The sequence below is a fragment of the Opisthorchis viverrini genome (genome assembly GCF_000715545.1).
Source record: "Opisthorchis viverrini unplaced genomic scaffold opera_v5_528, whole genome shotgun sequence".
Lineage (NCBI taxonomy): Eukaryota > Metazoa > Platyhelminthes > Trematoda > Opisthorchiida > Opisthorchiidae > Opisthorchis > Opisthorchis viverrini.
The window spans coordinates 165,227-191,570 of NW_008752189.1; the positions used below are offsets into that span (position 1 = coordinate 165,227).

Here is a 26,344-nt window from a genome sequence, read left to right on the forward strand (position 1 = left end):
TATATATATATATAGACGAATCTTATGGTTGTACGGCAGTGAAGCATCAGTGCCAACACTGATGCTGCTGTCTTCGTGTGTGTGTGTGTGTGTGTGTGTGGAAACCGAATTCGCAATGAACCAAATTGTTCGCGTTTGTCATAAAACCTACTTATTTAACGACTAGCTCGCCAGTCTGAGCATATGAGAGTGAAAGTAGCCCGCATGAGAGTTTGTTTGTCTCTTCGAGGTACGATCACTCTCTGGTATGGCCAACCTTGCCTGGTTTCTCTAGAACGTAAACTTGTTTGAATGCCAATGAAGTGTTGATGTCAACACCGATGATGATGCTGTTTGCATGTGCAAGGTTCTTACCGCATGAGTCAGCTTAACAATGGTCCGTCACGAAGAGACTGGACCCTACCATGGTGTGACGGTTTGTGTGCCCCCGCGACCCAATGAGCTATAATCTGGGGGTGTCCGTGCAACACTTGAATAGCCAGTCATACCAGATCGGTCATTGATTAGAGGTCTGACCAACGCAATCTCCTGGCTCTCCCGGTTGAAGATTGGTACATATGTGGCAACCTGTTCCATAAAAATGGGAGTGCACCTACATTTCCCGCCAAACACCGCTGCCTTGTGGTCAAGCTTTTCGAGGACCCTAATCGTCCTCCTCCTGGGCGCCCTGATAGTATCCTACCCCACGTACAACTTTACGACAGCGAAGTACAAGTGTTGAACACTGGATGATGAACAATGATCATCAATGAGGGAGAAACATAAAAGTGCAGTATCTTACTTTAAACGGGTCCCTCAACACTGGCATGTTCTACGCACGTACCCAAACGAACCAAATGCGCACTAATGAGCCCAGAAGATACTGGAGTCCAGTAAATATCTGCTGCATAATAATCTGACCCTCCCTGCAATGCAATTTTCATAGCATCATCATTCTTTATCATTTCGTTACTGATCCCTGCTAGTTAAGCAATGATTCTATGGAGGTTTTCTGTTTCTACTGAACTAGAACAGTCCCCATCTCATCAGCATCAACTGTAAGGACTGCGTACTTTCAGTACAGTGGTTATAGCCGCCACAATTTCGTTCACCGACAGTTTGGGGAGATGTGGGAGATAGATGAACATTGAAGGCGACAGTTGGTATAATTGATGCGTAAATATAAGGTTGTCAGTGGATTTTTGACTGAGGAGATCGAGAAGGGAGCTGTGCATTGAATGCAATAGCTTGAATGTACGAACGTCATTTAGGACACGAATGTCTATGTTTGACAATGTCTCCAACCATTGTGTCCCGTCTCTAAGCTTCCCTCCAGAGAGTCATGACCAGCGCAACTCCTCCCTACCAAGTCATTGTTTGACCTCCCCTGGCTGGTTTCCTCTCTTCGTGTGTGTGTGTGTGTGTGTGTGTGTGTGAAAACGGCCCTTCTCACATGAAGCGGTCCAGTGTGCTGAACTGATATCCATCTCCCTATACGCTCATTGGGCCTAGTTGAACAGAAATACCTTGATTTTTTTAACCTAGAGCAAACAAACAAATGAATGAATTACCTAGCCCGTACGTCTAAAACTCGAGATAGCTCAGCAGTCGAGGCGTGAGGCCAGTGACTAGAACAGTCATGATTTTAGCCCAACCGTAGTTTTTCAATGGTTCCTGTCTAGGCTTGGAAGTTTCTCAGCCATCATCTTTCCTACGCAATGTGAATTGAGGCTACGCACTAGGAGAGCCATGGCTGAACTCGTAACCAAACACCACCAAGACAGACCATATTCTGATACGTATAAACCGGTTTTCTAGAACCAGAGATGTGTAGCATAGACCACTAGTTCAACCTGCCTTCAGAAGACCGTGTTCCTCAATCCACCGACAGGCAACAGCCGTCGTAATAATCAGTTTACGTTTCTGATTTCAGTCAATGACAATCGTTTAAGAAACAGTGGTTGGCGCACCAGCGCTACGGCAAATTTCGTAAGATCACGAAGAGGTTTCTATTCCAACAGTGTCCGCCGAGAGGAGAGTAGTGTATGAAGAAAACTGCATATTCGTTTATTTGTTCGTGTAGACGGCCAGCTGATTTTTCCCAAAGTTCCTAGAACCAGTAAGAATACATAAACACTGTGTTGCTGAGCGCGGACCCAGCGTTTGAACGCAACAATTCCTAAATCGCATAAACTTATGTCCGACAGAGAGACTCAATATGGCTAGTAAAAGATGGAATCACGACTAACCATCAGCCATACACAGACGACCATGCCGTTCGAAAGCTTTCAAAGCAAGCCCAACGTTGTGGATTTTTTGTAGGCGGTTGATTGGGGGAAATCGAACCAAAGACATGAGGGTAGCAGGGTCGGGATGATCACCGAAAAGCGACTTGGGTTTTGGCATCAGTGGGAGCAAGAGTTCGGCAAGTTTTCTGAAATAGAAAGCACCAAAAACATACGAGCAGTCAGCAACAAGCGAGACGGAATACAACAAGTTATGGGCTGAAGAGCAAGTGAAGTTCGAGTGAAGTGAGGTATATATCAACTGGCGCAAACACGAGACTCAACGACCAACAAAGTAAGCATTTCAACACAAGATAAAGCAGTCCTAGCTGCAAGCGAAAAGATAAACACCAAGACTATAACCAGCGACCTCTCATCTCCCACTCAGTGAAATCGATACTAAACTGAGGCAAGTAGGTATGTGGCCATTTGTCCTCCGAATCCAACTAAGTAAGCCTTTATCCGATCCAACGAATTTGACGGGCGGTAAAAAGACGTTGAAATTCCAGTGAGGTTCTGTAGCTCATAATAATATTGCAGTTGTAAATTTTCAGCCTACTGAGCTCCGGCTTATGAAGTTAGTTATGAGTTGTCGTAGAACTCGCCCAACGATATTCCCATTGCGTGCTCAGTCACCAAGGCGGTTATCAGAAACCTGGTGGCCTGAGAAGCAGGTGCCGACGAGCAATAGAGAGCACACGTTGGAAATTCTGATGGCCAACGAAACCCCGAACACAGGAACCTCTGTTCACATGCCTATCATACTGCTTATATCTCGCCTTCCGGACAATTCACGCTGCAATATGAAAAAGTATACCACAATTCAAAATCCTATCGCGCATGGTTGCATGCATCGAAGCACTTTTTAGGGGAGAGCATTGGAGGCACATCTTCCAAAGGGATTTTCCACGTACGACAATACAGTACTTGTCAGGAAGTACCTACCAACAACGAATCACAGCGATTCGCTCAGTATTTAGCACTCGTGGGATCCGTCCAGGGCAGTCATGTCTCAGGAGACCCTTTTTAGGGGCAGTTTAAGGAGTAACTAAAGCAGAAAAAACTTTGAGGGATGTCAGCACTTGGGTTTCAGTTCCACGGCCGCATTATTGGAGATGGTGGATGTTACGTGCATAGGGAAGAGACCCCATACAATGACCGTTTTCCTATAATGGTGGTTAGTTTTTCAATTTTCCAAATTTTTGTTGTTGAAATAGATGGGGAACTCATATGAAAGAAAACCTCGCAACAAAGACTATCCAGTTAAGCGACAGACACCGCTCCCCTAGCAGAACGGACCGCGAAAAGCGTGGTGTCATCGCAGGAACACCGTTTTTGTGCACACTATTCAAATTTCGCATGTGTCCCCAACCACCGAGTACCCAACAGTTGCAAGTCGTAAACATCTGCCTATGAAAACGTTTGGGTTATTGATAAAATGGCCCACAGTGTGATTTCCACTCTTTCTGCACGGCGCTGTTAACAGACAGCAGCCTATGCCGACCTAGTCGGTCTGAGCTCAGCCAGTCGTGACAATAAGGCAGCTCCCCGAAGGTGAATGAATAATATCATAACTAGGACATCATCGGGCTATAACTGCAAAACCGGACTATGCTACTTGGTAATGAAGAATCGCAAGGTGGTGTAAGGTGAGAATACAAACGCAGGTCAAGGTCAAACGCGTGTCAAGTAATCTGGCTGCAAATGTCTCGGATGTTGATAAGATTTCCACAGTGGCAAACCACAAGGCAATACGGGGCAACTAGACGAGGTTACGACAGGTTGTGCAACTAACATTATCAACAATACGCGTCGAATAAAGAACTGTCACGGTCATTCATGCGTAAATGATGATGGTGACAAGTTGCCGTTACACCAATTGTGCTTTCCAAAACGGAACCGACTACTGATAATCGAATTCGGTGTAAACACATGATAACCGAATCGTTGCAGATCTAGCCTATTCCGAATATTCCAATACGGCAAACGACAAGAAAGCTGAGCAAAGCTGAGCTGTAAAAATGAGCGGCTACCAGAGGCACGTCACTCAACACAGAGTGGAGCTTCACAGTAGCCAAGATCCCACTCCATCCATGTCTTGGCATCACACGGTGTGGATCTGATTCATCCAAACTTTTTTTTTTAGTGTAAACACTCTTCCATGTATTTCAGGTTTCGAATGGGGGCCAGAAAAGTGCGCGATTTCGGACATTATTCCTTCTTGGCTGTGAGAAAACTACTCCATTCAACTAGCGGCACCGTCTTCACGTAGTTTTCACGTAGTTGCAAAAATGGAAAAGCCATTTCCTTTTAATCCTGAGACTGCTGAAAAGAAAAAAGTTCCTGCACAGTTGTATAAAACTAAGCAGAACTCACACTAAACGAATTCCATCTCGTAAATCTACCGCTAGATTGGACACAGTAAGTTCATATTCATCCAAGAGTGTTTGGGTCACTTCCAGACGCACTCCAAGGTTGACCAAATGGCGCACCAGGTTGTTCTCCCCCGTAAGGAAGTTGCGCGCAAAAAGAAGCACCATTTCAGCCGAAGACTGATTAAGAGAAGGAATGAGTCACTCAATAACAGCGAGAAAAATGGGCGAAATAAGGATCACAGATATACGGGAAACCAAACAAACCAGTCACAAATGAAAGCATTCAAGTGTGGTGACTTTTTTGTGTATAGCTATCGGAAACCTGTAGGAAGCTCAGATAAGGACAAGTCTAGTTGTCCAAGCCCCGACAAAGACAATCAGAGCATCAGGTCTGAGGCCTTTTCGGCTTCTACTTCCACACGAGTAACTTGATAAGGTGGAGAGTCATGACGAAATATTGATGGAATGTGAACAACTTTCCCTAGAATGCGATAAGAAACCGCTCCTCCTTGGTCGGAATGAGCCCATGTTCACCTTCACTTTCTCGCACTACCCATTCCGTTTAAGTAACAGAAGTACCACATGAGACAAAAAATATCCTGTTGTGCATTACGGTAGAGAGCATAAGAATATAGCGTTTTCAGAACGTAGCATCAACCATAACATGGCCAATATGTCTACTTAATTACCCAAGGTTACAAGACAACTGAATGATCGAATCGCTGTTGTAAATCTTGAGTGGGATGGTACTTTAGCTGGACAAGATGTTGCTAGACCATTTTAGCAATATTGCGGGCTAACAACACAAAAACGTAGATTCCAAGAGTAACGCCAAAACAAACCATCTCACCTTGATGTGGGAACGAAAACGGAAAAGACAAGGATTGTATTCCACCAACCGGTTGGACTTGAGTCGATCCAAGAACCACAGAAGAATGAGGAACCTTTTGATTACATGTCGGTTGTGGAGTTGATCACGGTTTACGGCTATCAGGGGAGATGTAACATGCATAAACAGGACGCAGTGTGAGCGGAAAACTCGATACCCTAACCAGCTCGCATATACGTAAGCACAGCCTAAAGCAGGTAGTTGACCAAAGAAGGATGACAACAGGTGGAATAATCCTTCCGCGGGGGGAGCATTTATGAGGAATGCTGATACGTCCCACCGACGAGTGTTTCCTCTTGTGCCAGGATGTATGATGACATTAAAATTTCGGAAGTGAAATATTGTTGTATCAAACTTGTATGCAGCACCAAAGAAAGCAATGGCCGTTGGTTTATCGCTGGATGACCTTGTTGCTGGAAAACCATCATTAGGTCATAAAGGACGCGTTACGCTGCTGTGGGCTATTAAGGATAGCGACCTCTCTACTGCTTGTCAGTCATGAGGAAGAAATCGTCGTTACTAGCCGATAAGACTCCAACATGTACTGCGAAAACATGGTTCCATGCAAGTGACAATCAAGTACATCCACAGAAGCAGGTGAAATAAATGGGAAATCTACCATTATCCCGTTATCACGTATCGCTTCATCCAACTTACTCCCTTTGATGTGTTATGCGAAAGAAATTCGGAGTCAAAAAGCTGACGAAAAAATGACACATTCTGTGGGCAGTGTCAAGTTTCCCCAAAAGTGGTTTCACATCTATCAACTCAATGAGGAAACGCAATTTCCACTATATCATCACCAGCCAGAAGTAAGCGTCCAAAAAATTTTGAGGCAACCATTCCAAGGTGTATGGTTTTTTTTAGATGCAATGACAACGAAACGAGTTACAAGCCTCGAATGTGCTTCCTCGCCAGGAGTTATTCGAGGCCCCACTCGCACAGCTGTGAGTGAATAAAAATAATCATAATGCTTCGAAGGAAAGGCTCGTCGTAGCAGCTGAACCTTGGGTAAGGGTTGGCCTAGCGATCAAGCGCTTTTCCGCAGGCTAAAATCAGTCCTATGTCGACAAACAAAACCAGGTGGTAACTCAGACACATCTCGGTCACACAAGTCCTACGAATCCACGGCATCCATCTTGAGAGCTGGTGTCCTCTTTGAGGCAGTCTCTATAAGGGGTAATTCTGAAAGCACTCAACCAAGAGGTAGGCACTCATTTACAACCTCGAAACAAGAGAATGGTAATACCGACTCTCTGAAGCTTATGGAATTGAAAACCTCAGCAAGATTCAAAGAGATCACACGCATCTCTTTAACTGTCACTAGAGGATTTGCCGTGCTCTACTGACCATCATTGAGCCAGCGTCTCCACCAACTCAACAGAAAACAACAAGTGATTAATCAGTTGCAAAGATGGAGTTTTGCCCTTTTATATCAGACAACAATGAGAAGCCCTTTGCAAAGACGGTCGAGGTCTTTCCAGAGCAACAGGACGGCGGTTGATCGGAACGCTGTTATAAATGTTCTGCGGAACCCGGACTCTCCCCATCGAAAAGGCCACTGTTTACATACATGTATATGTAGGCATGTATATACATGTTTAACGAGAACACATGATGTCGGTTCTCGGACACAACACAAACAGGACAAAAATTTCATGGGTGACAGAAAGTGCGTATTACGACTCACGGAGACTACTTCGAATAAAGGCATTCCCGTCCACTAAACACATCACCATTTGTATGATGATGACGATGTGCAAAGACGATCAGAGAGATAAACAACTACCTGGCTTTTGTGGAATGGGATCGGCAGTAGGTTTCTTTGACTGTGCAGGTACAGATGTAGGTATACATTTAGATACGGAGCTGCCGGTGAACAAGTAGATCCGAAGTTTCTGGCTGAGTGGAACGGGAGGGGGTGCAAGCCGTGTGGGATCTGACAATTTGAGAACACCATCCACTGCAGAGACGTGGGCACTCTTGGGGACTGGCGCTCCATTGAGTGCATCGAGAGCTAAGTGTAACCATATGGGAGCGTAATTATCCGTCAGCTGACTCATCAGCCGTCTTTGGGCACCTGAGGCGAAAATGCAGAGACAAGAAAACCGATCAGAGGAGAAAGAATCACGTATGGGGTCCCGAAAGAAGTGCGATCACTCGCACCTGCCGTTGTGTAAAAAGACATTTGGATAGTGTACAAGATTGGGCAATTATTTTGCCATAATTCAAAGCCGAAAACGGGTTGAGTGTCGGATGCGTTCGAGAGCAAACACCAGCTCCCTCAAAGGTAAACCGAGGTCAGTTTGTGTCCGATGGCCGAAGAAGGATTGAAATGGTGAGTTCAAGAAGTCAGCCCTCTTACGAAACTCGGATTGTCGCACGCATGCAACATCACGTTCACAGTTTCAGATGGGTGAGAAAGGGGAAATGGGTCCAAACCAGATGTCTCAATGCGTGGTACGGTTAGGATACACGTGCCGTGGCTACAACGTTCGAACGTGGTACTAACTTAGATGAGTCACCGCCCATGTTTTGACTTAGTCTACAAATGGCTTCCGATGCACCACAGAGGTACGCCAGTTTCGTCAATTCATCGGAATGACGGAACAAACATCGATCTTCACATGGAATAAAATAATAATCGTTCAGCAGTAACACTCTTGCTTCAACGCCATCCGAGGGAGGTACGCGGGCTGAGATATTGCCAAGTTGCCCAAGCCTAGTCAGAAGCAGTCAAAATGCCCGAGGTTGGATTTGAACCACAGATCTTCCACTCAGTAATCTTAGCCACTGAGCTGTCTCGGCTGTAGAGGGGGTGGTGTAACCTCTCAGCGGGTCTTACGACATAACTCAAAGAAAAAGTTAGCACAATCAAACCAGAATCAGTGTTATCATTGTGGCTCAGAGTACGGTAAACGTTTTTTCGTAAGCTGAGGGCAACCGGCGATCCAGCGATAAAGTCGGATTGATTCAAACGTCATTCGTTTACAGGGCACGCAGAAGACGACACTGCTTGTTCACGTAACTCCGGCCGTAACTGTAGTTCAACTTGAGTAGCGCAGTGATACAATGGGCACGTAAACCGACGCGTGCATTGACGTGCGTGCATTGACGAGTGATGTGAAAAAGTGCGCACAATCCAATGTACAGGTTGCAAGCAGAGTAGTATTTACCTATTTTCACCATGTCAACGCTATCATGGGTCCTTATACGCAAACAAAAGCCAGTCTTTCGCTTAAGAAACGGGAAAATGTTGACTGCGCTAGATCCCAACCAGATTCGCAAAGAAACGGTAACTGAGCAACGGAATGCTCCACGGAAAACCATCAATGACATCTTGAAAAGCAAACACGAAATGGTTTCTCCTCTCCCACTTGCATCTGCTGTTTATTCAAGAAAGTCTTTTTATATGGAAAGATTATTCCATTGATGTATCCAGAGTCATGTTCGGCAACTTACTTATAGCGGGTACGTCAATCAGAATTGACGGATTGTACCCAACCATGGTCGATAAGATGTACGATACCGTCTGTAAAATAATGTAACGGAACTCTCGGATACTGCCTCAATCATACAACATCTATCGGAATGCTCACCACACTACCTGAAAAGACCTTACCTGCTCATATTTACTCGCTAGCAAAACTTTCGAGAAAATTTAGGAGTGAAGCCACAACGCACCCAGGTCCAGCACACCTGGCGATAAAATAGAGTGAATCAAATCTTTCCGCTCTCGACAGTAGTGCCGCCTTAAACGAGGCAGTGAGAACAGATACGGAGCCTGCGACCAGAGCTTCTTCCATATAACCAATAAGCAAAATGGAATAAGATTGCTCCACCAGGTGGTTGTGAAGAGCATGTCCTTGAGAGTTAATTGCTGTTGGCTTATTATTGAGAATTATTATTGGTTGAACTCCGCACAACATTCATCAGCTCAACTAAAAGGGATTTGGACAGATAGAGTAGGACAAAGCAAGGATAGCGCATGCAGTAAAAGGAGAAACAAAAGTACCTTTGTCCACACGAAATGACAGGTCATACGTAGGTACAATTTTGCCCTCATCTACTTCACGCTCCACACGTTGACCTGGGCCTGTCATGATGGGTGTATGTAGCATGTCCACAGCGTTGTTCAACGAAACCCAGTAGGACCGACCTCCCAAGGCACATGGGATTTCTGCACGGGTGGCATTGCTGTTGGCTGCAATACAGGGGGCGAAAACACTGTTCAACCATTGTGTGAGACCGCGTTCACTGAGCTCGGATAGTAAACCAGGGGCATTTGGATAGAATAGGTTGCCTCCGGGCTGACCCGAGTAGTAAATTCCAGAGTGAGTTAACTGAGGATCTACAGGAAAATAGCAAGAAGGAAAGCAAGGAAGTGTTAATGAGCAAATAGAATAATAGGAAGGAGAGGAAGTAGTTGAATTACCTCGTTTAAGGGCTGGAGACCGGATGAGTTTGGGTGACACAAAACCAACATCTGTGGCGTGGGCGGGAATTAGATTGAGGGCTGCTGGTCGCGTTCTGTGTAACGAGGATGCTGGACGCTTGCTGGCATCATCCAGAAATGTGCACTGTGGTCCAGGAAGGCGAGGTAGGCTAACAGACTGTCGTCGTAGGGCTGACTGAAATTGACCACTAGAGACACGAGAAACGCGTTCCGGCACAACATCCCCGACGATTGCAGTTTGTACTGTAGTATTTTGAACGCGTCCGGGATATGTTTCTAAATAATGAAGAATATGCTTTTATTTCGTAGGAATTGAGGTAAGACAGATATCATGATGTCGCAACCCCTACGCAGATCCTCAGCTTGGCTGTCGGTCTGTTCACCGAATTAGGAAGACAGATATCGTGGTGTCGCAACCCCTACACAGGTCCTCAGCTTGGCTGTCGGTCTGTTCACCGAGCTTGGTATTCCATAGCTTATTGTTCCGTCCACTGTATTATATTGAAAGGTACAGTAATTCGAAGTTTCTTGATGGGTGAAACGAACATGTTGGAAAGACATTTATAGAGCAATCATGAAAGTGTTTCTTCGTCCAGTTCTTAACCGGATAACTGAGCATTCGCCTAGTGCACGTGATGTTCCGTTATTCGGATGTCACACAGCAGCGGAACACACTACTGACTTTCAGACGAATAAGTCGGTGAAGGGCGCGGAAAGATGGGGAAACCTAAGATCTACGTGTGACATTTATCGGTTGGGTAAGATACCCACAGGACAAAATCTTGCATGAGAGATAATCTTTGTAATGAGGACGATGATTGAATGCGACAGAACTCACATTGGATAAAAAAACCCTCACATTGCGGTTCTTCACTCAATTCGAAAATACGATTAAGTGCTACACACCACTTGAAGCGCAAGCAGGGATCCAAAGACAAATGAGAGTTTATCAGTATTTCTTGGGAAAATCATAGACATCGCTAATAGGACATTGTTAACATCGGTGTTTCACCACCGCTCACAACTGGTTCATTTCAAAATCCATAGATCTGAAAGGATAAAATGCGAGCAGGATACTAACTGAAAGCTAACTGAGGTGACTGCACTCAGAACGATCAATCTGATCTAGCTCATAGGCGGGGTCAGACTAGAGAACGATTACTCGAAAAGGGACACAACTGGAGGTGCGAAAGTGGCAATCTGTTAGGGCTGAACAAGCACTGTGGTTATCCGATGCTTAAGCCCTAGTTTTGATTGTGGATATTCGCTCCGTGGAGAAAATGATACCAGCCTCCTGAACCAGTGCAGAGAAAATGGTGTCGAAAAGGCTTTTGGAGGACTAATCAAGGACGAAAGACTTTATACTGTCGAAGAGTTTTCAGCAACCTTGTGAGTAGTTTCCCTTGTGAAAATATACTGCGAGATCTCGAATATCGTGCCAACTGAAACATGAGGCGGCCTGTGTGCAGCACATTCAGTTATAGAATATCATAAACGAGAGATTCAGTTGAGTCACTCATGAAAACCAAATTGATTTGCAAATGTGAGTGTATCTCTCGCAAACAGTCCAATGTGGGTTCAAGTAGAACGAAGTTGACGAAACCTCGAGGACTGCGCCTACCTGATGAGCCCCAAGAAGGCCGAAATCGGTCGTGGGCCGTCGAAGAGTTTTCAGCAACCTTGGGAGCAGTTTTCTTTATGGAAACTGTATGCTTCTGTGAAGAAAGGCCTATATGCGGTGCCGTGATCTGGTTACACAACTATTGTTCCAACATACATGGAAGTACTCAGTTCCAGTTAACCTAGTACAGAGGGAGTGTGGGACGTTTCCATCTCAAGATATATCACCTTGGGCATTAGACGATTCAAGGACAAGAAAGGCTGAGGGTACGGAGTGAGCGACAACACACATGAGCGTTCACCTTTCAGGCTGTGCTTCGGTCGTCCGAACGAGGCCGATTCTTCGTCAATGTATTGGGCTGAAAATGAACGTTCCAAACCACCTCGTTGACATTGTTCTATCAACAATGCAGTAGGAAGTGCTGCTTGCGAAGTGTGGAACCTGTCATAACTGCGTGTGCGTTGCAGTGCAGTGATCCCAAGGGGCATAGAGAAGACGGTGGGTTGGAGACGCTGCGGCTAAAGATGAGTGAAAGTTAGTTTAATGAGCAATCATGGGGAATTTTCGGATATTCGAAAAACAGTGGCCGTTGGCCACGAAAAAGTAGGGGGCTAGTGAGGGATGATAGCGGATGGAACCATGGACACATGAAATCAGTTACTGAAATCAGAAAAATTTTGATAGGTTTTCAATAGTAAAGTACCAGTAAACGGACGTTTAAACTCTAACAGAAGCCCTTTAGTGTATTAGAAACATTGGTGTTTGTTCAGTGCGAAGCTACCAAATCACTCGAAAGAAGCATGAAGGCCGAGATACTACCAGACTGCCCAAGCCCAGACAGTGGCAGTCGAGATACAGAAGAAGGGACCTGGTGCTGGCGTATTACAGGCATTTTGAGGTAACGAAATCTTCAAGCGCTCGAGCAGGCATTCTGGAAGGAAACTAATCGACGGCACGAACGCCAAAGACATAAATCAGCCTTCATTTCTTGCAATGTCTCCAGCCAACCGAAGGTGGGTTAACGAGGACCCTATCCTATCCATCCTTCTATCAAACCACCGTTGTCTTTTTAACAGTTTATACCATTTTGGAGGAGACACAAAGAACAACGCTCATCTCGGTGGACGACGCTTCGGCATGTTTAGTACATGACCGAGCCACAGAGCTAAAACCATGAACTCCACAACAAAATAATACTATCATACCGCATATACAAGCGCGCGGTGCCATTAGCCGGAATGCTCTGCTTGCTGCATACAGCAGGGCGGATGAGTGGAAACATGCCAATTTTGAGAATCCCTTCTTATATTCCTCTCTTCTCCCCTACCTATGGCAGATACCCTCTCTGAAGATCATAGTACTGGAACTGACCGCTCTGTTTGTTATGCATTATTTTTGGCAGCAGCTTCTGCGCTTTCGTCTTCATCAACAGCCTTAAAAACTTCGAAATGAATTTAACAATCTCGAAAGCCGGTCAACTTAGCTGCACTGTTTATTTTAGCAGCTTACGCCCAAGAAAATCACAGACTGGAATCCGTCAAAGAAATTTTCTATGACGTTCTTTTGCGACGTGTAAAAAGCTAGGACACTGTAGTGGTCATTTGTGACTGTGCCGCACAACGGCCGCCTGAAGTTTCAGTTGAAATGACATTCCAGATATCAAAAAACATTCTCCTAACTACACCTACTTGTGAGCCCCACGTACCAATCTCCAACTGACACGACCCGCGATGAATTCGAAGCGCGTTCTGTACTGCTGGATGAAGTCAACACACAATGGTTGGTGTAACCCACAACGACGTTACTATGACGCCGACAGAAGAAATGAGTCTCAGGACACCATACAGCCAGCAAACCAGGTTAGGCAATGGGCAGCCGTAAAGACCCAAACCACCCAGTGTATTAGGAAATATAAATAACAATCGTTCTGCTGCAGCACACTATCGATGCCTAGTAGTCATGTCACCCGAAGGAAGCATAAGGGCTGGGATATTGCCTGTTTGCCCACGCCTAGACAGGAGAAGTCGAGATGCAGAGGTCGGATTCGAACCACACACCTTCCGGTTAGTAAATTCGCGCTCTAACTACTGAGCCATCTCGTCTTCGTGTTAGAAAAGAACTGAACCAATACGACAACCAGTATAAGGGCTATGTCAAATTTCAGTGACTATAAGAAGCTAGTTTACCTTTTGTTAGAAGCCACCAGGAAAAAACTACCTGATCAGTTCGCACTACGCCCGACATGTGGCAAAACCACTCAGTAAACTTTTCCGGTGAGCAGAACAATTGAAACCCATCAGTCACACCATAATCATGCATCTTTTCCAACCATCGAATTCCCCAAGTCGAAACACAGCGCTGACCTTGGCCCTCCAACGGAAGAACTAACCAAAAGTATGGACTCGTTGAGAAACCACAAGCCCCGAATGAAGTTGGCGTGCTTGTAGAAATAGAGAAGGAATGCATCACTGCCGTGCTCAAATCACTCCGCCAGTCACTCCGTTCAGTGTGGGACAGTGAAGTATTTCCATGCGAGTGGAGCACCCCTATTGTCCAACATTTCCACAACAGGAGGGAAAAATTTGCCTGTGACAACTACCGTGGCATAAACTACTTAGCATTCAGAATCACTCTGCCACGGAGACACTCTCGTACTGAACAAAACCAGATAGGCTTTCACCAAGGAACGGGTTGCACTGACGAAATTCTCGCTTCTTCGAGGGTTTTAGAAAAACGATACACTGACCAATCACCAGTTGTTACCTGCTTAAGCTAATTAGGGCGACATGACTCTCTAAACACGGAAATACTGGGGAATATAATAGAATCGGACGGTAGTCCTACAGAAGTAACCGGGCTCCTAATATCCTCTTACGCAGCCACAAGAGAACCTGTTTATATATGTGGCTGCGTATCGTCGACCTTAGATTTGTCGCCTAGATTTCGACAGAACTGTCCGCTCCCCCCTGTACTGTTCCACCTCGCAGTTGACTGGATACTGAGCCAAGCCATCAGCGAAATCCATGGCGTGGAAGCTGGACGGAATTCGAGGACAAAATAGTTCTGCTCGCTGCAGATCAAGTCTAATCAGGCCTTCAGAGAAATCTGCTATTGTCCTTTCGTCCTCTAGAGATCAGCTCATCAAAAACAAGCACGCAAAGTAAACGGCGAAGCTAACATGGCTGAGGTTTCAACTTCCGTGAAAACCAGTTCACCTGCAGTCAAGTATGAAATGCCTGGGTCAGCCGTCTGTACTTTGCTACGAACGTGAGTCACCGAGCGAATACGTCATAAGGAAAAAATTAAAAAACCGTCAATGCAACATAAACAGGTAAATATTCTCGAAAGTAAGCTACGAAATTAATAGTGCCGCACGATGGGATATGGGTAACCTACGGGACTGCAGCCACAAACTAGCTTCCTAAAAATATCGCACGATCCCCACCAAAAATCGGTGTGCAGTAAGAAATCCGGAATCTACCGCCAGGATACAGTTGAGGGACAGAGGTGCGAACACACAACTGACCATGTCGCTTCAATTGCTCTTGGGTAGATTCGAGCAACTTGGCGCTATCGCAGAACATCCGGCGCATTTAAGGGAAATGTGGCAGAGGTGAGCTAGCCTCAAGCAATGTACCTGTACACGAAAGAGTAGGGGCTATCGTAACTGCGTAACTGTTACCGCAGCCAACATACCCGCTTCAGACGTGTTTTCCTCTCCACGACAGGGGCAAGCAATCGTCCAACAACCAGAGCTTGCAATGAGAACGCATCATTTACACGAAATTGGATGATGTGGTAAAAACCGCCCCCACCATTGTCTGAAGATTTTGGTTGAGATGGATTCCATGTGATCCGAAGGAGACACCGGCCATGTGAACCACGAACGCAAATGGAATCTGGAGCTGAGGAAGAGGAGGTGAGTAATTCGTATCCCGGTGTCTTCCAAGTTAGGTCTGATTGTGTCGTTAAGGTATGTTCTGACTCAATCCAAGTAAGCATGAATTCGTCGGGGGGTAGGCCGCGCCGGATAGATACCTAAGCACACAGAAGTGGAGAGTTCATGTACACCAAGCAAACACAAGAGTTGATAGTGTTAGAAACGGAACAATTAACGAAACCGGCTCGGCAACAACGGTGGCACTCACATACTGATCTTCATCGTGCGGGTTTTCCAGCAGTAGGTAACGCACAAACGGTCGGTTGGTAAAGTTTTCAGTCCCAAAATCGACCACAGCACGAGGATAAAATGCGGTTAATGTAAGGACATCTGAAGCAGTGACACAGATTGGTTCCCGATTCTCATCAGTGGTTGTCACGAGGAGTTGGCAATTTAAACTCGGCTGAGAAGACAGGATAGAAAATGTAACAGTAAAAATGAAAAGAATGAACATAATCAGGAAAAAAAGGGGAACCAAAACCACAAGAAATGCTTTTCATGGCCTAATTTCATGAAACAGTGTGAAAGTTGTCAGAGGATAGATGACTCATGCTGCTCATACTAGAGCAGTAGTGAGTGCTCTAGTTTCCATTCTGGAAGACCAGGAGACATTTCCCCGCAAACTTCTATCCATCGACTAACTTCGCGCATTACCATCAACTGTAAGAACCGCGTACTTGTCATATAATGGTTGTAGCTGCCACAGTTTCGTTCACCGACGATTTGGGGAGGTGGGGTAGATGACTGCGCATTAGAGGCGGGAGCTGACAAATTGGTGCGTAAATACAGCACTGTCAAGTGGGAGGATTGGGAAGGGAGCTATGCACTGAAGGCAATAGCTTCGATGCACGAGCGCCATTGAGGGCACAACCGGGCCATGTCTGACAATGTCTCCAACAATTGATGTGGCCCGTCTTAGGATCCCTATCCAGGAAGGCGGTAGTGACCAGCGCAGCTGAGTTTGCTGGTAATGGCTTTTATAATTCGTTGCCAAGTTATTGTTTGATCGCCTCTGGCTTGTTTCCACCCCCACGTGGTTGTGCAAAAAAAACCTTCCCGGAAATTGGTCGGCTGGCATACGCAGCACGCGGCCAAACCAGCGCAACCGATGCAGTATGATCAGTTCATCCATCGAGAGTGAGTTATTTATTCCGATTTAATTCAACATTGCCGATCCGGTGTTCCCACCCGACTCGGGCAATACTCAAAGCATCAAACCGTCGCACGAGGATAACTGTCTTCAAAATGACGCAGTACAGGGAGAACAACGTATGACAGAGGCGTGAAAGAGACTGCTAAGAGTTTGGGTGTTGTTGGGGCAATCCATCTTCCATGACAGGATGCCAGAGACCCTTCCCCCACCGGGCTGGACCCGCCTCGAGGAAGCGGCTAACCATCATCAGTGGTGCTCAGGCTGTCAGTTTCTGTTCAGAATGTCCGTGTTGAGGTTCCCGATACGGAACTTGGATTCATACGTACGTTCAACAATCCCGAATATCACAAGGAAGAATTGGGTTCGAAAGGCTACGGTAGTATTTACATAAGGGTAAACAAAGTTATACAGAAAACATTTCAAGACTTCAGAATGGTGGAATAAGCTGTGGCTGAACTGCAGCAAAACATCAGCGTCAACACTGGTGTTGTTTGATGATAGTGGCGATGATGGTAAAGTTTTTGGTATTCGAAAAACTCGATGACAATGACCAAACCACATGGGAGTGGAGGACGGGACAGCGAACAGACTGGCTATGGTTATGTTATGTTTCGATGACGCAGCGAGCGGATGACATAGTATGAGCGGACTGTGACGATATTTTATTCCCAAATATGTTGCCTGATCAAGACTGCTAATAAAGCGGAATAGTACGAAGACGAAACCTTGGACACAACTGTCATGCTCCGAACAACAGGCAATCTACAGAAAAGTGATATTGAAGGTATATATCCTTAGTTGAAGTTGGAAAATGCCGAAAGTTCGTTAGCAAACATAAAGATACAGTTTTTGGGATATTGATATCCTCTACAGGTCACAAAAAGTATCTATGGTGAACTGAAAGAACGAAAACTTTTTAGGCATGCCAGTTCAGCTGAAGCTGAAGACTCGATAATTTCACCAACTCTAAAAAGTCGCGCAGTCATTAATGGTTATGATACATCATCATCATCATCATTGTCAGCTGTAAGAACCGCGTATTCGTCGTACACTGGTTGTAGCTGCCGCAGTTTCGTTCACCGATTCTATGGAAAAGCAACGGCATCCAACTGCGCTTTTGTGATAATCACCAACACTAACGCTTGACGACCCTGTTTAGCTTGCTTTCAAAGCTGTTCGTCTCGCTATATCCATGAGCTACCAATGGCGAATCTGGATCCGACACCGACTGAATTTTAAAGAGAGTAGTCCGTCAGAGTGCGCATCTCCCTAGAAGTCGAGAAGACTGAACTATCATCCTTGTTCCTATTGTTTGGGGGAGATTGTTAAAACGACGAACCATGACAACAGTCCCTACCTGAAGAATTCACTGAGACCGTGTAATAATCACCTAGGCGAGATTAGTACAATAAGAGCTACATTTAGTCATTCACCTCTAAAAACGGGGGTCGCACAGCAAGTTTTGACCGACAGTGAATGCTGTCGTGAATCTCTCTCTTCTTCGCACCCACTCTTCAGTTCAACTGTAGAGTGTCTTCTTTGAGGAAACTGTTTCAAGGCCTCCAAAAAGCCCCCTATGGGGGCAACAACTTCTGGCTCTCCGTGTACAAAAACTTCTCACAAAAGCGCTATGGAACAGTAAGTAAAGCCCCCGTTTGGACTAACGCGAGAAGCCAATTTAGTTCAGGGCTGCTAATGGCGTTTTTTTACTGGTGGAAGAGGTAATGTTTTAAAAGTCTCGTTCGTTCAACTATTGTCATATCCAGTAAAATAGAATCGAGCTTGACCACAGTCCATCTAGCTACAACTCTAATTTCATCACCTTGTGCATATATGCAGGAGGAAACCAAAAAATAAATATTTTACGGGCGAACGATGGTTACGGAAGACCGAATTTGCGTTATATATCCCTATCTTCAAGTTGCAGCCTTGAAAGTTCATGTGCATTGGAGCGTTTGGCAGCCTTCAGGATGAGAATTTGTGAGCTGTCTGGCGACTAGGACGGTTGGAGTGCCGCAGTGTACAGTTTACCGATTGTCTGGGTGCTCAGTCACTATTGCTGGCCACTTCTGTAGTTAATGTGATAGGTTCAAATCAGGTGATTCAACTGGTGGCTTCCACTACAATGGATTAGCTAAGTAAGGCAGACAGGCTAAGTGAACCAAGCGTTATTACCTTTACATAAGGGAGCAAGACACCTGATTAGTGAGGTGACTGTCATTACATTGGTAGGTAAAGAACAGTTTTACCGAAGAATATGAAACGCTTTACAGCTGAATAAAAGCCAATGGAAATGGAGATACAATTCTTTCAGCCACATGAAAAAAGTTTGTTCGATGTGAAAGTGGAATTCTGGACGTATCTCGATGAAGACGATGACGGTGATGCAACCTCTTGCAGGACGGAACCCAGCTTGGTTTTCACGGATCTGCCTCTCGCTGTGTTCAGTCAACCTTCGAAGAATAAGGCCAGAGAGCACCTTAGATGTCACAGCTACCAGGCTGGTGCCACGGTGGTTTTCGCATAGCGTCCGTGTACCCTTTTTGAAGAAAGGGATAACTGTCGACCCGCCCCATTCTGTGGGCACTTTCTCTTCGTTCCACATGGTGCCAATAAGCTTTGTCAGGTGGGTCACCAGGGAATTTCTGCCTTCTTTGAAGAGGGCTGGATACAGACCGTCCGGTCCTGGTGACTTCTCACGTTTCAGTACGGCTGTTTCATACCTTATTTCTTCTTCCGAAGGGCGATCAAGGTTTACATTCCATTAGCCCGTATGCATTATCTCCACCGGCTGTGTTGCAGGCGGTACATAGGACGTAGCGTGTGTACGAAGACTGTCCACGTGTGAGTCATACTAGCTGCAAAGAGCTACAAACCTTCAGAACGCCGGTGAAAACTATGAACAGTCCACTATCGGGTTCGCCCTGCATTGGAATAAACCGGTAGACCTAGTTTCCGAATCTCAACCAGGCGTATTTCTTAGTTGAGCATTAATTTGTATGTATGCTGCGACAAGCAAGTTGACTCGACGTTAGGGGGGGATCCAGCTGAGTTACACCTGAACTTCAACAGCATTATGATCAGCATACAAATATACTTCAATATATTGATCCGACGGGGCGAGATGGACCAAATGGTTAGAGCGCGAATTTACTAACCGGAAGGTCTGTGGTTCGAACCCGACCCATGCCTCTCGACTTCCCCTGTCTAGGCTTGGGCGACGTGGCAGTATTCCAGCCCTCGCGTGGCACGGCAGCTAGGCACCGAAAGGGTGCTACATCTGAATGAGTAATATAATTATATTGAAACGAACTCTGTATCACACAAAATTTCGATTGCATAAGCTAATGGCAACACTTTTCACCGTGGCCAAGAGACGACGACTGAGTCTTTGGCTGGGCCTCGAGTATGCTGCAGGATTCGGAAGGCGCTGTCTGTGTCAATCTAGCAGTCTGATCCCACAGTTGTGACAGAGCGGTGTTAAAACCTGACTTTACAATACTGGTGCTGTGCCAGGCAAAGTGCGTGCGCTCGTATATACGTGATCAACTTTCATGACAAGCTGATTCTCAGGAGTGAGCAAGTCGATAGCGAATATGGCTACAGAACGCAGTCAATAACGAACGGAGCACTGATGTAGATGAAGAGGCTGCAGTCAGATGAGTCACGCAGGATTTAGAAAATGTTTTGATCAAGTACGGAGTACGGAGCTTAGCTATTCTCTCTTACAAATGGAAGCCTCAGCTTGCGTATCGCAGACTTCATACGACCATTGTCATGTTTTCAATGATGAATGCCTCGTGGTAGGTGTTTTGAACGAAAATATCTTTGCGGTAACCCAATTCTTCCATGTAAAATATCTAAGATCGTTCTGCTTTTGTGATGGCTCAATTTACTTTTCATCCTATTGCAAACACTTTATTTTGATAAACTCGGTTATACGTATTCATTATATGAATAGGTTGTTAATGAAATCAATGTATATTGCGTATCGTGGCATTCTCTTTAGAAACAATCACCATTGCACCCACTAGCAGTGAACACAAAGGAGACCTCACTGTGGGCTTCATGCCACATTACCTTAAAGATGCAGGAAGCCTTGTGGAGATAAAATATGTACAACCTATCACCAAGACGTTTCCAGATAGGAAAATTGGGTCGGCTGCCTGTCTAAGACGCAGTTGCACCAAATATATTGGCAAATATAGTACGCAGGTGAGCAATTTACATTATACTTACGCTCAGGGTTTGTGACACACCAGATGAATGTAACTGTGTCGTTGTAGGACTACCGCAGAACCAAGACTTACGAACCTTTGGACAATTCATTGAGATGCATCGAGAGGAGGCTGGAAGTAAATAATCGCATAATCACACAATAATCACATAATCATAATAATAAAAATCACATATGGGTAACGTCCAACAGGAGAAAACGGGACGACGTACCAACAAAAAGTTGGTTTAAGTAATGTTGGGAAAGGTCATTTTGGAATCAAAAAGGAGTTAGGGGTTTATTCACTTGAACAGATCCCTTATCAATGCACGTGTGCAAAGGAAGTAACGGGTACATGAAGAGTGAGGAGTGGATGGTCGTGAATTCACGGTAAAAACTGAGTACAAATGAACGTTGAAGACTAACACTATGGACAAGGAACATCAATATCTCCAGCAAATCACTGCCAAGGGACTGGAAATTATCGTGGCGACACGGTTTGTACCTCTAAGACCTTTGAGCTGTACTGCGGAGGTAGTTTGGTAGCAGTTTTTAATATCAGGTTAGCCGCTATTTGGTCTGACGAACAAGGCCTCTGGTCCTTCAGGTTCCCGAAGAAACTTGTACTGGTGGTTGTGTGCCGGAACCCTGCAGCCCTGCGGCCATGCTTCTGAGCCCCACTGTTCAGTATGGACTCCCTGACAGTATCCGAACCACATACAACCAAGGACTTTACAACTGACGATCCTATCGTGCAACATTTTCATCGCGTGGTGCCCTCAACGAGGCCGCCTTACTTGCTGCACACAACAGGGCAGGCAAACGAGAACATGTTACTGCTGACATCTCCTTTCGTGAGCTTCCGCATATTTCCTGTTCTCCTCTGTCGCACACCAACGTTAATGCTCTTTCTAAAGGTCCGGGCAATAAAACTGACCACTTTACATCATGTTCAGTTGCCTTTTGTGAGCGTTCGTTTTCAGTAACCATCTTAAACACCTCGAACTTAGCTTTCAAAACCGAAGGCAGGTCAAATTGCTTGTCACTGATTTCGGGAAACGGAACAAGTAAGACAACGAGCATCTTATGTCTGTACTCAAGATTTCCCCGGCACATATGCATGCTGTTTGTCAGAAACAAGAAGTCAGAAAGCGTGTTGTGGTTAGATTGGCTGCCTTCTCATCCTCTTCCGGATTCGGGCTATGTATCTCTGGTGACGGAGAGTTCACTGCTGTTGGATATGCCGGGATTTCCAGTGTGTTGAGCCACCAAGAGGAGGCTTCCCCACCTGATGGGTTGGCCCCTGATAGTCTCCTATGCGGGGTTCGTTTTGTAGCTCTTGTGAGTGCGTCTTGAGCGGTCCATCGCATCGGTTTATAACCCGATGGGCTGTACCTCTGAATACCGTTCCTATGGCGTTCTGTGTGCTCTTTTATGACGGACTAGAAGCTAACAGCGCTGTGGTCGCTGGTCACAGGTAGGAAGGCCCAATGCTACTAGCAGTTACTTGAGTAGTCTTGGGCTGAACACGAGAAAACGAGTATGTGCTGCACATGTGTGCGGATCATGGACAGCTTCTTCGCAGTATCAGTCTCCTGGCAGGTAGAAGTCGTCTGATTAGGTGTTCATAAACCAACTAGCCACGAACCAGAACAGACCAGCGTTATCAAATACCAGTGCCAAAGGCCAATCGCTGTTCATTGGTCCTTCTGGGATACCTTTGCAGACTCCGATCATCGGTGCACAGAGCTCCTTCAACATCATAAGTGTCCGGGTGTATATCCCTACTCAAATATCACCGTGCTCCAGGTACCGACGGTCTTCCGCCTGCTCCGCTCAAAGACGGTGGTGAATTGCGGGTAGTGTTTCCCTAGCCAATTAACATCTGTTTGGGAGAAACATATTGGGGGGAATCGATATTAGGGTAGTTAGGTTAATACCCAGATGGGGTGACCACAAAAGCGTAAACTTGACTCTTGTCGCTACAGGGCTTTCGGGATCACCTATTCATCGTCGTGGTACGGTGTCACAAAACCTCGACCCGTGTTTAACAAGTAGGATTCCAACCGGGTAAAGGTTGCGTCGACCTGTCGGGTGTCGGAGCAACGCCACTAGTACAGAGGAAGGGCAGTCCTAGTGTTTCTTTACTTAAAGTGCGTCTTATTCTGCCGACCGGTCAGTGGTTCCAACTTGCTTAACAGAGGCTTCGAAAACCCGTACGCGATCCGTTCCTTATGTATAGGGACGTCCGAGCGTATGGGTAAATAAACAAAAACGACCCCTCTCGCCAGTAAAACCATTTTGTAGTATAGCTGTGACGCTACCCGAAAGAAGCACGAGATGACTGAAAGGTTAGTCAAGCCTGGATAGAGTTTCAACGGCGGAATTTCCGACCAGATAATTCACAACTTAATAGCTGAGTCTTGAAAACCTGACTGAGAAAGGAACGTTGATAGGGTGGTGCTGGCGTTCGGCGATCTGTGCAAATTGGATGCGTTAAATACTCAGGTTTCATCGATTACATGATGTAGAATAAAAAAGGTCACCATTGCAATTCCACTTGAGCACCGAATGACGTCCATTTTGCAACCATTTAGCAGTACTCATGACCCAACAGCACAGAAGGTATGCTATTATAACATCTTGTTGTACAAAAACAAGGGGCTGATGCTAGTACCACACCCTCGTAGACAATTTCTTGTTAGTTCGTCAAGTGCGAATCGGACCTGCACGATAAATACCCCATTTTCGACTGTATAGTCACCGAATGGCGCGGTAGGTATCATTGATTTGTATCAACAACACTCATCACATGCATGTGGAGACCGTGTAAGTCGCCGGGAATCATATTTAAAAAAACGTTACACCTTACAGAGGCGGAGAGCGATTGGAACAAACACTTAAAAAGGTTGTCGCAGAGCATATAAATCAAATTAACGTTCTATTCATTATTAAAATCCTACGGAGCCTTTCATGAACTCCTCACAGGTGAAAAAAATGACAAGCCAAAAAGTTGTGGTAATAGTGATAGTGAAAACAAGATGATACACTTTAAAAAACATGCGCCACCAAAAGCTTCTTTATTCCCCTAATTACACGGAGGGCCCACCGGAATGGAACAACACTCCGCAATAAGGAAAATTTGAAAAAATTACGGATTCCATGCAAAGTAATCATGATGTCACCTTCGAAACTCCCCGCAATATAGTATAGCTAAGAGTGAACCAACGAACTAGTTTCCGCCGAAAACAAACTCACTACAATTACAAATCACGCGCAATGAACTATCTGTTGAATATACCGCAGATAGAAGGTAAATTAAAAGAAGTGTTCAGTTCACTATGAACGAGGCCCATATGGATTGGTAGGTGAGGTATAATCGAGTGAGGCATGATGACAACTCCGGAGTGTTGGGACAGCTTCGTCCACTTCCGTTACATTCACCATATATTCTACTTGGCCCTCTTAAGCCCCGGGGACATCGGTAAATAAGAGAACGAAGCCAAAGCATAATTTGCCCACACCTGTGTCGGCTCACTCAACAGGGTGCCTAAGAAATTGTAGGCTACAGTCACGTGGATCTGCTTAACAGAATGATGGTACTATAAATTTTTATTCCAGCCAACTTCACGCATAATAACAGTTCTAAGCTCCATCTTACATTTTCACTAGTAGGCACGGATTCACGGATTGATGCACAGGATCGAAGATTTTGCCGAAGATTCCCGGGTCCGTTTAGCTCTTAAGGTTCAGCGGCTGTCGTTCACCTGAAATACAAAAGTAGAAAAAGGGTTTAGCCTTGTTCTTTATGTTGTCAGCGCGCGGCAGGATGCTTGGCACCTCGAGGACCCGCATAAATAATTGTATAATAGTGTTTGAACTACGTTCGCGAAAGAGCGTGGACAACCACCGGAAGAAGGTTGCTCCACGCAGCTTCCCTTAGAAATGAGAAAAAAATCGCATAATGAATGTGTGCACTCTGAGGTTAAAAATCTTCTTACTTTGTCCCAGCTGTGAGTGCTGGGTCAACGGTGAAGTCCTGCTGGCCAAGCCTTGTTCAGACAGGGCGTAAGTAAGGAGTAGGTCCCCCCGGAGGCGGCGGTACTTCAGGGGAAAGAGATCAAGCATCGCGAGGCGCGTTTCATAGTCCACGGATTTGAGGCCGGCAACCATTTTCGTGGCGGCCCGCTGGACACGTTCAATGAGGGTGACGTCTTTCGTGCGTCCTGAGTAGACAACTTGGTTGGCGCACTCCAGGAGCGGTCTGACGTAGGCCCCATAGAGTATTTGGAAGTCCATGCGAGTAATACGGGAGAAGGTGCGTCAGGCGACGATACTCCGTGAAGAAGCGGTCGAGCACCGTGTAGCGCGTTTAGTGATCCACGCATTATTATTACTATTGGTATTGTTATTAGTATTATTTGAGACCGGCAACCATTTTCATTGAGGCTCGTTGGACAGGCTCAATGAGGGTGACGTCCTCCTTGCATGCAGGGTAGTCAAATTGGTTGGCGTAGTCAAGGGAGGTGTGACGTAGATCCCGTGGAAGTCCATGCGAGTATTATAGCAGAAGGTGCGCCAAATCATCAGCAGAAGGGCCAATGTCTTCTGGACCGATTTCTCATGCTACCATGGGAAGGACATGTTTGAAAAAGCCACATAACCAAATCCTTCACGGCGTCTATCCTCATGACGCCCTCTGGCTCATTCTCACCATGCTTGAAAAAAGCATTCGCCGAGTTCCCTCCAAATGACATGGACACACCTTTTGTCATTCTGAGGAAGGTATCAGTTCACGGACCATTGCTTTGCACCGTTTGCATGCATTTGAAGGGCAACGGCATTGGAACTCCAGGATTTCAAGTCGTCTGCAAAAAGTAGACATGGACTATCAAGAACACCTGGAAGGTCGCCGACATATATCAGAAACAGTAGGGACTCCAAAACGGAGCCTTGAAAAACTCCAATGGAGACCGACACACGAGCAGGGTAGATCGAGCCTACCTTCACTCGGAATGAACTGTCTGATTGGAACGCCTTGATCCAGTGTGGGATTTTCCCTTGAATCCGTAAGACCTGAGTTCGTTGCGCAGCGAGAAGCTTTTGAGAAGTCCGAAATGAGTCCCTTGTCCTTTGCCTCGGTTAAGCCCTCAACAACTACGAGCATATCAGTCACTCAGGAACACTTTGGGAGAAACCCTTATTGAACTGGGGGTATCAAGTTTTTGGATATTAGGTGATGTAGGATAGCTCGCTTCAGAATGCGTTCCGTCACTTTGCACAGCCTGTTAGTGAGGCTTATAGGCCTGTGTCTCTCAGGTGATAATCGGTCACTAGTTTTGTAGATTGGCGTGACTACAGCTTCCTTCCTAACACAGGAAAGACGGTCTTCGTCAAGCGACTGACAAAAGAAAGATATATGTGGTTTGC

The 26,344-nt window shown here is 45.7% G+C and overlaps 1 protein-coding gene across 1 annotated transcript in view; it reads right to left on the reverse strand.

Moving 5' to 3' along the window:
* The window catches only part of T265_15470 (hypothetical protein), a gene marked incomplete at both ends in the record, with an annotated part of 56,593 nt that extends 31,383 nt beyond the window's left edge, over positions 1-25,210 (reverse strand). Inside the window, 8 exons of the mRNA XM_009178280.1 lie at positions 7,318-7,608; positions 9,544-9,879; positions 9,964-10,260; positions 11,907-12,123; positions 15,302-15,643; positions 15,754-15,948; positions 20,938-21,047; positions 24,916-25,210. Coding sequence (XP_009176544.1) covers positions 7,318-7,608; positions 9,544-9,879; positions 9,964-10,260; positions 11,907-12,123; positions 15,302-15,643; positions 15,754-15,948; positions 20,938-21,047; positions 24,916-25,210 — 2,083 coding nt within the window. The remainder of the gene's footprint in view (positions 1-7,317; positions 7,609-9,543; positions 9,880-9,963; positions 10,261-11,906; positions 12,124-15,301; positions 15,644-15,753; positions 15,949-20,937; positions 21,048-24,915) is intronic.
* Positions 25,211-26,344: the final 1,134 nt, after the last annotated feature.